This window comes from Caretta caretta, chromosome 2, assembly GCF_965140235.1.
Source record: "Caretta caretta isolate rCarCar2 chromosome 2, rCarCar1.hap1, whole genome shotgun sequence".
Taxonomy (NCBI): Eukaryota; Metazoa; Chordata; order Testudines; family Cheloniidae; genus Caretta; species Caretta caretta.
This window is the reverse complement of record NC_134207.1, coordinates 186,726,767-186,739,425: the sequence shown is the minus strand read 5'-3', so window position 1 is coordinate 186,739,425 and position 12,659 is coordinate 186,726,767. Positions and strand designations below refer to the sequence as shown.

The following is a 12,659-nucleotide window of genomic DNA, read 5'->3' as shown; positions in this document are numbered from 1 at the left end:
GGACAGAGCCATTGACTAGAGGAGAAGACAATAACTGAAATCGGTAGCCATCACCACTAGGTGAGAGGGCATATAGTTGCATTTCAACTAACTGAAAGGGGGTTCCAAAGAGGATGGATCTAGACTGTTCTCAGTGATAGCAGATGACAGAACAGGTCTCAAGTTGCAGTGGGGGAGGTTTAGATTGGATATTAGGAAAAACTTTTTCACTAGGAGGGTGGTGAAGCACTGGAATGGGTTACCTAGGGAGGTGGTGGAATCTCCTTCCTTAGATGCTTTTAAGGTCAGGCTTGACAAAACCTTGGCTGGGATAATTTAGTTGGGGATTGGTCCTGCTTTGAGCAGGGGGTTTGCCTAGATGACCTCCTGAGGTCCCTTCCAACCCTGATATTCTATGATTCTCCTGACACAGCAACCATTCCTGGACCTCCGCAGCCCAGTCCGATTGTTCTTCTTTGCTTTAGACAAATCTTATAAATGCAGCTATTAATCAAAAATGTTCCTTGAGCACCTTATATTTAGATATACTAAACCTAGTTCCTCCCACACTACTCTAAGGGCCCTGCCACAGCCCTGACAGAGTTCCCCCAGCTGCACATTCACCAGGCTGCTGTCCTTGGGTGCTCCTTAGCTTCCCTTCAACTGAGTAGGCTATAGCACTATATCTTTTCTTGGTCTCTCTGGCATGATTCTGAGGCCCAGACTCTCTTGCCTATTACCCCTTCAAAGAAACGGGACCCTGCAACCCTGTTGCCTTAGGTCTCCAGGACCACTGCTGACCCCCAGATTCTCCAATAGAGTAAGCAAACCATTTCCAACCTTGTGGGTACGCTGCATTTACACTCCACCTCTTCTAGGACACATGATAGTGGAAGCAGACAGACACATATGCTTTGTAAGACTTTCAAAATACAATTGCTCTTTACTTTAGCTAGCGCAAGAAATAGACAAATCTAGACACAACAGTACAGCTGTATGCATTTCCCTGTCTCAGTTTCCTCCCTGCTTGAGCATTCTTTGGTTTTAGGTCGGAGTCCAAGGAATCCAGGATCCCTCCTCCTGCACATGGCTTCTTCTCTCAATTATGGAGTCTGCTGCAGTCAGGTTCCCTCTTCCTCGGATGGTCCTGCAGTTCAGGAGGACCCCTCTGCCATGAAAGCATGCCCCTCTGCTCCTGCCCAAGCTTCCTTGTCTCTGCGAGTCTCTCCATCCAAGTTGCTCGGGGTACTTCTACATAGCAAAAGACCCCACCACTGTAGCAAGTCTCAGAGCCTGGGTCAACTGACTCCCCTCATCAGATTTCAGAGCACTGAAAGAATAGCTGTTCTATTCTTTCAGTGCTCTAAAAGGCTCCAGCCCAAGTGTGAACGGCTGCACTGCTATATTTAGCCCTGCAGCAGGAGCCCAAGACCACTGACCTGAGCTCTGAGACTTGCTGCAGTGGGGTTTCTTTGCTGTGTAGACCTACCCTTAATTTCTGTTTTTTTAAGATCCAGTGTTAACACCTGATCTCTTTGTTCTGCTTGTGGGAAAATTCCACTGTTCCAAACCCTAGTCCCCATGCAGTGAGGCTGGAGAAAATTGGATTTACCTATGTGACCATCTCATCAAGATTTAACAACTCTCCATTGTCCCTGGTCCAGGGAATATGTGACACAGTCCAACACCATATGTCTGACTTCATATACACTGAGGGATTCAATGATACAGCAATTTCATCAGATGAACCAGAATTCATAAATTGTGCAGATTACACAAGTCATCATGTCCTCATCTTTCTGCTTTCTCTCTGCTCTCAGCATGCCTACAGTTGAGGGAAGACTCCCTCTTTAAAGAAAGAGACTTTACTCACTTTGGATAAATTCAAAGGAAGCAAGTTGATAGTTTATTAAAACATTTAAAGTCACTATCTCAATCCTTTGTTCTTTAAGGCTCCTCCTTTCACACAGAGTTTGCAAGACTGAATTAAAACCAAAGGGGAGCAATAAGTAGAGACATAGACTGCTATAGAAAGCCAGCTTTCACTGACAGCAACAAGAAAAGATTCTGCATGGTTGCAAACAAAAATCAGGGGCTTACATCATGATTAGTAATTAACTGGAAGAGAATGGAAGACCCCAACAAGTGATTTGTAATATGTTCCCAGAGGAAGAGCGAAAACTATTGGACGCAAAATCTTCATCTTCTGTGGCATCAGACGATGGAAAACACAATCACGTTTCAGGCCTATTTAAAAATTTCTTTCTTTACATTTCCAGTCAGTCATCGGTTTCATTGTGACAGTGTGTCTCATCACAACGCCATGGATGTTCCATCCGGACAGCAATGACACACTTGGGCCCTGATCTGATCTCCCTTGCACTACTGTAAGTTAGAAGCAACTCCCTTAAAGTCAGCAGTGTTACACGGACATGAAACCAGTGTAAAGGATACCAGAAAGAGGCCCATAAGCTGTGCGCGCCCTGGAGAACGGAACCTATTTTTATTGACCAGCTTGCCCTGGTTTAAGCATAAACAGTTTATTGAATTCACACTAGCCATGTTTACTTGTGTTCTGAACCATTGCAGTTTTGCTTCATGCCCATTAAAACCACTTAAAAATGTTCTGTTGACACATTTTTTGGAAAGAAAATGCCTTTTTGACTATGTGGATTTCCCCCGCCCCTGCTTTTGTCAACATTTTCAGGTTTATGTAAAAAAAAAATCAGTTTGGGGGTTTACAAAGAAAAGTTAATTTTGTTTTTGTCAATTTTTCTGACAAGACAAAGGTCATAATTTGCCAACCAGCTCCTAATGTCCACTGTACCAGAGCCAAGTAGCCTCTTTAAAAGCAGGCCTCACTACCCCAGGGATTAAGGAGGTGGGTCAGGTGACCAACTACAACAGCATAACAAACAATCTGGGGCTGATAGTATGGGGATAGTCATGGGTGGAGAAAGGAGCAGGAAAAGGCTGTCTAGAGGCTAAACCAATCTAGAAAAAACTGCAGAAGGCTGACTGACAAACCAGCTGGGACCTGCAGAGACCAGGCTTTGGGAGAGAACCTTGGAGGGGGTCACCACCCTTCGTGGGCCCAAGGAGGAGACCTAGAAAGAGAGAGACAGTGAGAGCAAGTCCAGGAAAGGACAGTAGGAAAGACAGAGAGAGAGGCCCAGGGAGATGAAACAAGGCATGTAAGTGGACTTTCTCTGCTTGTCGAATGGTCACCTAACTAGAACCCAGAGTAGAGAGAACGCCTAGAGGTGGCATGGAACTAGAGGTGGCGTGGAAATTCCTCTTCAACTCTGCAGTGCCTCCAGGAGGAGGACTACCAGTTCCAGGGAGGGGACTACTGAGCCCCAGCGAGTCCCAACTCTTGTGATTTTATCACAATTCTTATGTTATTGGGTATTTTTCTAAGAGCCTCCGCTCCTGGAGACTATTACATGAAGCTCAGGTTTCAAGATATCTAACCCCCATGGTGGCAGAGAAAAGCTTGAGAACGTGACTCAAGTGTACCTCAAAGGTCAAAAACCAGAAGCCAAAACGGGTAGAAAAAGTAGTTTTTTCTTAAAGTCTCATGATTACACCAATATCATGATTTTTGACTCATGATTTTTGAATGCTAAAGTCAGGTAAGACTAACTGGTTCATAAACCCTGTTTGTGGATTTGTTTTGTTAATTCCAAAAGGAGTGGACTTTGTCACTTAGCCAAACAGCTAAATCATGCCAGGACTTGGAGCTGTGGGACCTGCAGGGGAGTCAGTGAGTTAGCCCAAGGGGAAACTGAGGCAGACCTGTGACCAGAAGCCACTCGCTAACATCCACATCAGTGCTGTTTCACCATTTCAGTTGCAATGCACTCTAGGTATCTACCCCACAATTCCTGTCACAGGTCCCAGAAGCAGCAGATTCTGGGAGAATTCTAAAGGTCACTGGGAAGGTTTCTAAAGGTGGGGGAGGGGGGGAGGACTGATCATGCTGGAAGTAAGCTACTGCAGACTGAAACAGTAGCTACACTAACCAGGTATTTAAGCCTGGAGGGAAACAAGTCAAATCCAAATGGTACTTAGCACACACAAACCCTCTGGATACTTGTTTGTGGACATTAAATGTTTATAAGCATGGTAGTGGGGCCACTCAGTTCTTAGCAAGGTAAATTTCTCTATGTTCACAGAAGATGGTAAAATGACTAGTTTAAGAGGTTCCTTTTCATGCTGTCATAGTTCCCAAAGCTATCTGTTTACTAAGACTTTGATGTTAAATATTATCTTCCATCTAAGTCAAGTCTCATGCACAACAACTTACGCTAGAATCTTCACTTTTAAAGGAGACCCTGTATTTAGTATCTCCTGTTACCAAACAGCTATTCTTTCAGTGCTTTGAAAAAATTTCCACAGTTAAACATACTTATCGATTTTTAACACTGATTTTCCCCCCGAAGAATGTAGGATTTGAGAGTGTGGGGAAGAAAAACAGGAGAAGGTAAGGGGACACATTCCTAAATAATCATAGAGGGTCCAGCCATAAATCTTTAGTGAACAGCTTCCGGGTGTTGCTTTCATACTGCAGTGTTGCATTGATATCAGGTTTGTCTACAAATTCTATGGCACATTTCTGAATGCCACAAGGAGACCGCTCCAGTTCCAACACTGTGATATTGTTTGGTGACGATGAAACTAGGATGTTGCTTGGAACAAATAGGGTCACTTGAGGACCACGGACTGGCCAGTAACGACCAAGGTTAAAGCCATTGATCCAAATTTGTCCCTGCCAAAAGAGAAACAAAAAAAAATTTTAAGTCAAATAAAACTTATTAAATTAATAGCTTATTTAACCTCTACTATACTGTGGACAGGAATTGAGCCTTCATGTTTCATATAATGAAACACTATATTTTGATCAGGATAAAATATGCTGGGATTTAAATCCTGATCAAAACATACTTTAAAAACAGGCAAAACAATCATAGTTCCTTGATTAATTAAAAACAGCATCAACATTTAAAAATGAGATGTTCAAAGAAAATTTACCTTTACTAAAAAATGAAGACTTGCAAGCCAAGAAAATAAATTAGCAGTATGCATAAAAGACCAAGGAGACAGAACAACTGTGTCCCAGGCCAGCCAATACTTCTTGGGAAGCTTGAAAAAGTGACTCTTGGCAAGTTTAACTGGAGACATTTGGGAGCAACAGAATTTCTGGCTGTTGAGTTTGTGTCTCACCTGAAGCCATTCTCTGCAGAGCTCTGTGAAGCTCAACATTTTAGTCGTCAGGAGCTTCTGGAAAATCTTCCCTTTGGTTTTATTTCAAGAGGGAGCTACATAATGTCCTCCCCTCTCCCAGCCCTGACTTTGCTTTAAGTTTCAGGTTAAAACAAACCTGAAAACAAAATTATATTTGCTTAAAGGTAACTGGTAAAGGAGGGGGGAGGGGACTTGTTGAAAAAGGGCAATGAACAAAGGTCTGAGAGTTTTTGTGCAAAAAAAGTATTTATTTGCAGCTTGTTTTGGATATCATAAATTCAGACATTTCCTACCCTCAAAGTCTCTATGGCAACAGGAGAACTTGACAAATAACACCACAAAAGAGAAACCTGAGCAACTGTGAAGAAAAAGTTAAACTTTTAGTTAGACTGTTAAACTGTGTTTCCGGTGGGTTTTGTTGTTGTTTGGTTAAAGACAGGTTCTAGTGACCACCAAGACTTAGGAGAAAAAATAATACTCTTGTTAAAGTTGAAAGACCCAGACCGCGTCTGGTAATGCGAGATCTCACACAAGCATCTGAGACCTCCAAGAAGCCCTCTTGCAAAAAGAGGGATGACTTGACATTGTTGATGTTTCTAACGTAAAAAAAACAAGCTTAAGAAAGCCATTCAAAATATTTCATCTTTTAAACACATCATAAAGCAGAAAAAAAATACCCCCAAGCTCATTATTTTTAGAAAAAAATCTTTGTAAGTCATCTTTAAAACTGTGACATTTCATACCATTTCACTGGAATTGTAAATGGACCCACATTCACTCAAAACTGAATCTCGGTTCATGAACGTTTTGACTGAACTGGGCTGTTTTGAGTTCATAACAAAAAGGAAAGTTCCACGTGTTTTTGAGGTTTAACATGCCACCCAGCTCCACTGTCTCATGAATGCCCTTTCTGTGTTAGTCAGCTACTGGCTCAGAACACTGGGACTTCAATGGACGAGAATTCAACAGGAGCAGGTGAATTAAAGCATCAATTTTCCCCCATATAAAATATCCTTAAGTTAAGACCAGGGGGAAAAAATATAAGATGCACGGCACAAAGGAAGAATGATGACTAAATAAAAGGGTTTCTATAAGGCATTGGGAAGTTAGGACTTTAACAGCATCGTTGGTGGCTTCCGAAAAACTTAGGGTAGGTGAAATTGCAATGAAAAATGAAAGGCAAATTCTCTCAAACATTGATCATTAGTAGAATATTAAAAAGAAAAAGGTTATACTGCAGTTGTGTTTCTGTAAATTCATTTAAAATCTTTATAAATCAATTTATGTCAAATTCATAATTTTTCTCAAAAAGCCGGTAAATTCACAAATGAGGGTGAGTTCAACTTTCCATTTGCCTCTGTGGCCTAAGATCCTATCTTGCTCAAGGTGTTAATAAACTTTAACCCCAAACATTTTTTTTATCAAATTAATCTCATTCTGTGGCTTGTTTTTGCGGTCTGCAGGGAGAAAGAAAATATTCTGCCTCAGTGCTTTACTTCTGTGATCGTTTTAGAGTGAAAGATGGCATGAGAATTGCTATAAGTCACTGTTCCACACACAGGATGAATTCATTGCTGTAATGTAAAATATGCTCTAGCTCAATGAGAACTTGTGGGTTGGTGCAGGACTTAGTGGGGGAAATTCTAAGACCTATACAGAAGGTCAGATGAGATGATCATAATGATCCCTTCTGATCTTCAAGTCTGACAGTTTACTTCATACAATTTCTTGGAAAATATGAGCTCAAAGGTTAATTTGCAAGGAGCTGTTCTTAAGTTTACAGATTGCGTATGCAGCATGGTTATGAAATCATATGTCCATATATGCCCCCAAATCTACTAATTTATAACATCCATATAGACTAAATAATATGTTATACAAAATAAAAACGGAAGAACCAGCAATTAGAAACAGAAAACTTCCTTTATATGACTAGATATTGAACTAGAAACTTCTGCTGAGTTGTGAACAACTATCTCAACTCTGAAAACCCTTTTTTAGACCATACCATTAAGTTCTGCAACAGACAGGAGTCTCTAAACCACTGTAGTTGTTTTTTTAAACAAGATACAGCACCCTTGATATGCTACAACACAGCAACAACTTAACTTTGCACTCGGTCAATTAAAGCCTGTGCAATTTTTTAGGAGTAAATTCAATACCACTGACAGTGCTAGATTGACAGTCTTAGACTTTTTTTAAACTTTATCTTTATTGTTTTTATATAAAATATTAAAACATAATGAAACAAAACATATATAAATACAAGCACAAGCATATAAAGAACAAAATACAACATTATTTCTAAAACATGGGAAAACAAAACAAAACAAACCAAAAACAACCTGTAGAGATCACGCAGGGCATCAATTATTAAAGTGACTAAATAGATAAATAAGTGAGAACATAACCTATGAGTATTGAGGACTAATATATACTAAACTGCACAAATATGCAATAGTTTCATGAGTAACCAGACAGCCTCATATTTTTTCCAAGCATTTCTATTAGACAGAGTCATCTTTTCCATGAATGCAGTAATAGAGAACTCACTAAGCCAGTCTGTGTACGACTGAGGAATTGCAGAGCGCCATTTTCTCAAAATAACTCTTTTGGCCACTAATACAGTTATTGCAATCCATTTCTTAATGTTAGTCTTACACATTTAAAAAAAAAAATTCTCAAGAGTACTGTATGAAAGAAAAAGACTGCCAGTGTAATGATGATTGACCATGCACAGTACACTGATATAGCACAGAGTTGCAACTATCACTCATTTGGAGGGAGGTACTTTTATTTTGTCTTATTTTCATAGCGATTTCAAAATCTCACTCACGATGAACAACTGCTACTTGTTTTCAATGAAGTTTTAAAATTTTATTCATTCAGACTAAGATTGCCCAATAATGGCTCTGAAGTATACAACAATTTCATAGCAGAAAACTATTTTCAACTTCTACCAATACTGTATTATTTTGAAGGCTCCTGTGGACTTGATAAAAATGTCAAAAAATCCTTACAGTCCTTCATTAACAAATTCACGGTTATGCATATATAGTGAACCATGACATTGTAAAGGGTGGGTATGTGGAATCTTTGGCCATGATGCTAATTCTACTGAATTTGCAGGAATCTCTCAAATCACATTAATGTCATTCATGGCAAAGACAGAAAGGTTGTGGAAACGACCTAAGAAGCATTAGGTTTCGGCACTTTTAAATGGTTCTGTTCCAAACAAAAACCCTGGATCTAAGTTCATCCAAAATTTGAGAGTTAGTAGGTTTTGGAATCCAAATCAGAATTTAGCAATTGGCCTATGTTTCCATTTGTGGGATAAACAAAAGATCTGGAACCTGTGAATGGCCTGAACTTTGAAGAGTGAAAAATGAAGATCCACATTTTCTTTTATAAAGATGCATCATTGTGGTCATTCTGCTTCCTTCTTTGAAAACATATCACCCTACATGCCCTCCTCTAGGTGCGAGATTAGCTCCAAATCAGCAACTGGTGTACCTGCATCCGTGCAAACCCCAAGTGTTGCCAAGGAAAGCCATGACTTGCACCAGTTGCCTGTGTAACCCTCAATCCATGCAAATCACTGTTTTTCTTGACTACAATTAGGGCTTGTGCTGGTGCAGCTACACAGGTTGCTATGGCTGAATCCCAAGATAGCTGGGGCTTACCCAGTTCAGCATTAGGCATCTCCACTGCTCCAGTTTCCCCTCTCAGAAACCCACAGGCCTGTAGGCTGCTGCAGTGCTTGCATGCAGGAGTCTTTACTGCATTGCAGCATTGAGGTGACTTCGCTCTCTGGCTAAGTCAGAGTTCACCACTTCCGGAGCATCAAAAACAAAGTCCAGTGGCAACTCACAGTCTTCTGCCCTACACTCTTCCAGGTCACAGCAGTTCTCCCCGAGGGTCTTAGGCAATCTTCAGCCCTTCCACCAGGCTCAGCTTCCTGCCTCTAATTAATCTTCCCACATCCCATAGTAGCAGCACAGAAGGGAACTAATGCCCACCCTCTCCTACAGGTTCCATCTTATAATTGGGTTATTTGCCTTTAGTCACTCAAGCTCTAGCCTTGTCCTTCAGTTTTCCCCAGGCCATATTCCTCCATAAGCCTTCCTCTAGCTTCCCCTGTATATAAACCCCTTTCCCAGGGTCTCTCAGCTGAGTGTTCTCCCAGCAGGCTTCTGCTCCCAGCACTCTCGCTCCCCAGGCCCTCTGCCTGAGAGTTAGGGGGAACCTTCACCCTGAACATGCTTTCTCCCCACCTCCACTCTCAAAGTGGGCTATTGGCTCTCCTTATGTACTTTGGCTGGTCAGTTGACTGCCATCCCCAGGACTCATTCCCCTCAGCTAGGGAGAAATTCTGGGCTTGTCTGCACACAAAATTTTACTGCTTTAACTATACCAATATAGGTAAAGTGATACAGAGCCTTGCAACCCAACAGGACCCAGCTACAAGTGTGGGGTTCGGGTTGGGTTGGAAACCAGCTCACACTCTCAGGCTCGGGTCAGCTCTGATCACTTCCTCCTGCCTGCAGGGTTGCACGGTGGCAGCTGCATGCCCTGCTCCTGCCACCTCACTGCTCTGTGTGCTGCCAGGTAAGAGGTGCTGCAACTCCTTGTCACACTCACTCCACAGCACACAGTCAGGTGGCGGCCGGCAGGAGCAGCTCACGCAGCTGCTGCTGCACCACCAACCCTAAGGGCAGGAGGTGGCTGGCAACAGATTGCAGGCCCGGGATGACCCACCAAGCCCACACGACAGCACTGAAACAGATTCGGGAGCGGGATGGAGTGAGAGTTGGGTGTGGGTCGGGGCTGAAAATGACTTAACCCTTTTGGATCAGGTTTGGCTTGGCTGTGCTCAGGTTGGGTTCAAGTCCAGGTCAGGCTTGAAAATTAGGTCTGGGCAGACCTCTAAGGTGGTACAACCCCTCTAGCATGGATGCAGTTATAGTGGTATAAAGGTGATTATACCAGTATAGCTTATTCCCATATGGGAAGGGGAATCAGATGTACTGGTATAAGGCATCTTTATACAGCTACAGGTGCATCCATACTAGGGAGTTGGGTCTGATGCAGCTACTTGGATAGTCTAAATATCACATTGAACAAATCGGTACAAAACAACCCAAACCAACTGTGCAGGCCAGGAGGGGCCAAACCTTGGAGCAGGCACACTGGGCCATTCATATGTCCTGGGATCACTGAACTGCTGTTCCTAGGTACAGAGAAAGCCTCACTATCTGCAGAGTCCATTTTTAAAGTGAGGGGCCTGCTCAGTCAGGGAGGGGGACATAAAATTGAACTATGGGGGAGAAGGGGGAAATAATTGTTGGGGGAGGATGCTAAACCAATCCACGTGATTTCCTTGAGAAGATAGATAACTGCTGCATGCCACCAGCTCACATACAATCTCAGCTAGATGGGGATTTAAAATGGAGTTCTAAATCCCTATAGAAATTGGGGCTTGTAATCAAAACAAAAGAGCCCAGCTATGCTATGGGTGCAATTTCCATAAACACTTAACACTGGCCTCTCGCACTCCTTGAAGTCAGTGTAAATTCTACTATTGGCTTCAATGGAAGCAGAGAGAAGCCAGCAGTGAGAGCTGTTGGAAATCCCACCCATTCAGATTTAACCATGCCAATTTATTTATTTAGCCTTTGTGTACTCACCGAGCCAAGCATTAGCATTCTTAGTGGCCAAGTGCAGCTCTCGGAGCCCACCGCTGAATTTGGTTAGTGGCCGCTCCTCGACAACGTGTATCATTGTTCAACCTGTGCCACAGCTTGGACTGTCTCGAAGACCCCAGTGGTGCTGCTGGCTGCACAGAGGCTTTGCCCAGTCCGGAATCAGATAAGAAGGGCCTGACGACTGGCAGGTGGAAGCCGGGCAGGCGAGCAGTAGGGTCTGTGACGAGGAACTGGTTGGTGGTTGGTGTTAAGCACCAGTCTTCCCACCACAGGGATTCTGCTGTCACATCTTGGCGTGGCAGCCTCAACCACAGTGGTAGGTGGTGGGCTAAAAGGTCATTGAAAGATGTGTAGGTGGTGGGCTAAAAGATCATTGAACAAGGGATCAGCATCTATCTTATAAAGCAGCTTACCAGCTGCAATCGCCAACCTGATGGAAGGGGGAGCAATGTGGCTCAGAACCTGAAGCCATGCCAATGTCCAGTTGTGACACACAATTAGGGATTTTTGCGTTCCAACGGGATTTTTTTGTGGGTATTGTGGGTGGGACGACAGGTTTTAAAATCATTTAGGCAACCTTGTTACAAGTTAGGTCATGACTGTTCCTGCTGGGACCCTTCCTCTGAGCTAGCAAGTCTCATCTTCTGACTCCATCAGAATTGTGTCCTTTGTTAATGAGCAATTTTTAATTTTTTTTAAAAAGCTAAACTCTACATACAAAGACACTGGCTAATTTTCTCCACTCTTCGGCATGAAGAGTTTTCCTAGCGCCACTTCATCAATTATGTCCTTTATTACTTCTGCTCATCCAGCCTGACTCCACTCTTCCCCAAAAGGCCAACTTCCAGTACCACACTTTCTCCAGAACAAGCAGCCTTTAAAAAGCCTGTATTCACTTCCCTTCTCCAGAGGGCAGCTCTCTCTCCATTCCCGCAAGAAAAAAAGACAAAAACTGAATGCCGTATTCTAAATAGGCCTGACCAAACATATCTTTGTGTCCTACTCACTATATCTATAACAGCTGCATACTTACGTGGCACACCATTTGCCTAGCCAACATCACTGAATGACTACTTAATATGAGCTTCCCTCATCTTAGTTTCCTATCCCCAGATTTATTCAAGATTTAGTTAAAATCTTGACTAGTCACTTATAAGATCTCAACATCTCTGAATATCATTTGATATAGGTGAGTGACCCTTCAAAACGACCACACGGTTGTTATATAGTCCTCCACCCCTAATAAAGGGCGGTTCTTGACCTTTAATAGCAATTTTAAGGTGACTTTAGAATCAGATTCAGGTTTTTTGGTAAACATCTTAGAAAAAGAAACCTACCTTTGTCCAGCCAGGAAACTTGATATAGGTGTCTTGAGGTAAATCAGGTATTCCACTGGGAATAGAAAATCTGCCAGTGTAAAAAGCAGGAGCTGCATAGCTTGAGGGATTACCACCAGACGTTTTTGATTCACCACCTTTGCCGTTTAAGCCATGGCCCACCACACTGTCTATGTCTAGTGGGTAGATCTCCCAATGAACGAGTGTAACTTGGCCAAGAGATAAATTTGACACTAGACCCTGCAAAGAAATTAAAGGTGTTAACAAAATCAATAATCTCATCTCATTACAGTTATTTATCTCCAACTGTCCTGAGTACAAAACAGATAAGAGAAATAAAAACTTGGCTGAACTACAGTAGTCACCAGTATTGCCAACCCCAAGTGTTCAA

The 12,659-nt window shown here is 42.4% G+C and overlaps 1 protein-coding gene across 2 annotated transcripts in view; it reads right to left on the bottom strand.

Annotated features, from left to right (window-relative positions):
* Positions 1–1,858: 1,858 nt before the first annotated feature.
* Positions 1,859–12,659, bottom strand: part of GLB1 (galactosidase beta 1) — a 71,478-nt gene continuing 60,677 nt past the window's right edge. For both annotated transcript variants that reach the window (XM_048838891.2, XM_048838892.2), the window contains 2 exons: positions 12,269–12,508; positions 1,859–4,750 (listed from right to left, as the gene is read on the bottom strand). In XM_048838891.2, coding sequence (XP_048694848.1) covers positions 4,490–4,750; positions 12,269–12,508 — 501 coding nt within the window. In that variant the 3' untranslated portion in view covers positions 1,859–4,489. The remainder of the gene's footprint in view (positions 4,751–12,268; positions 12,509–12,659) is intronic.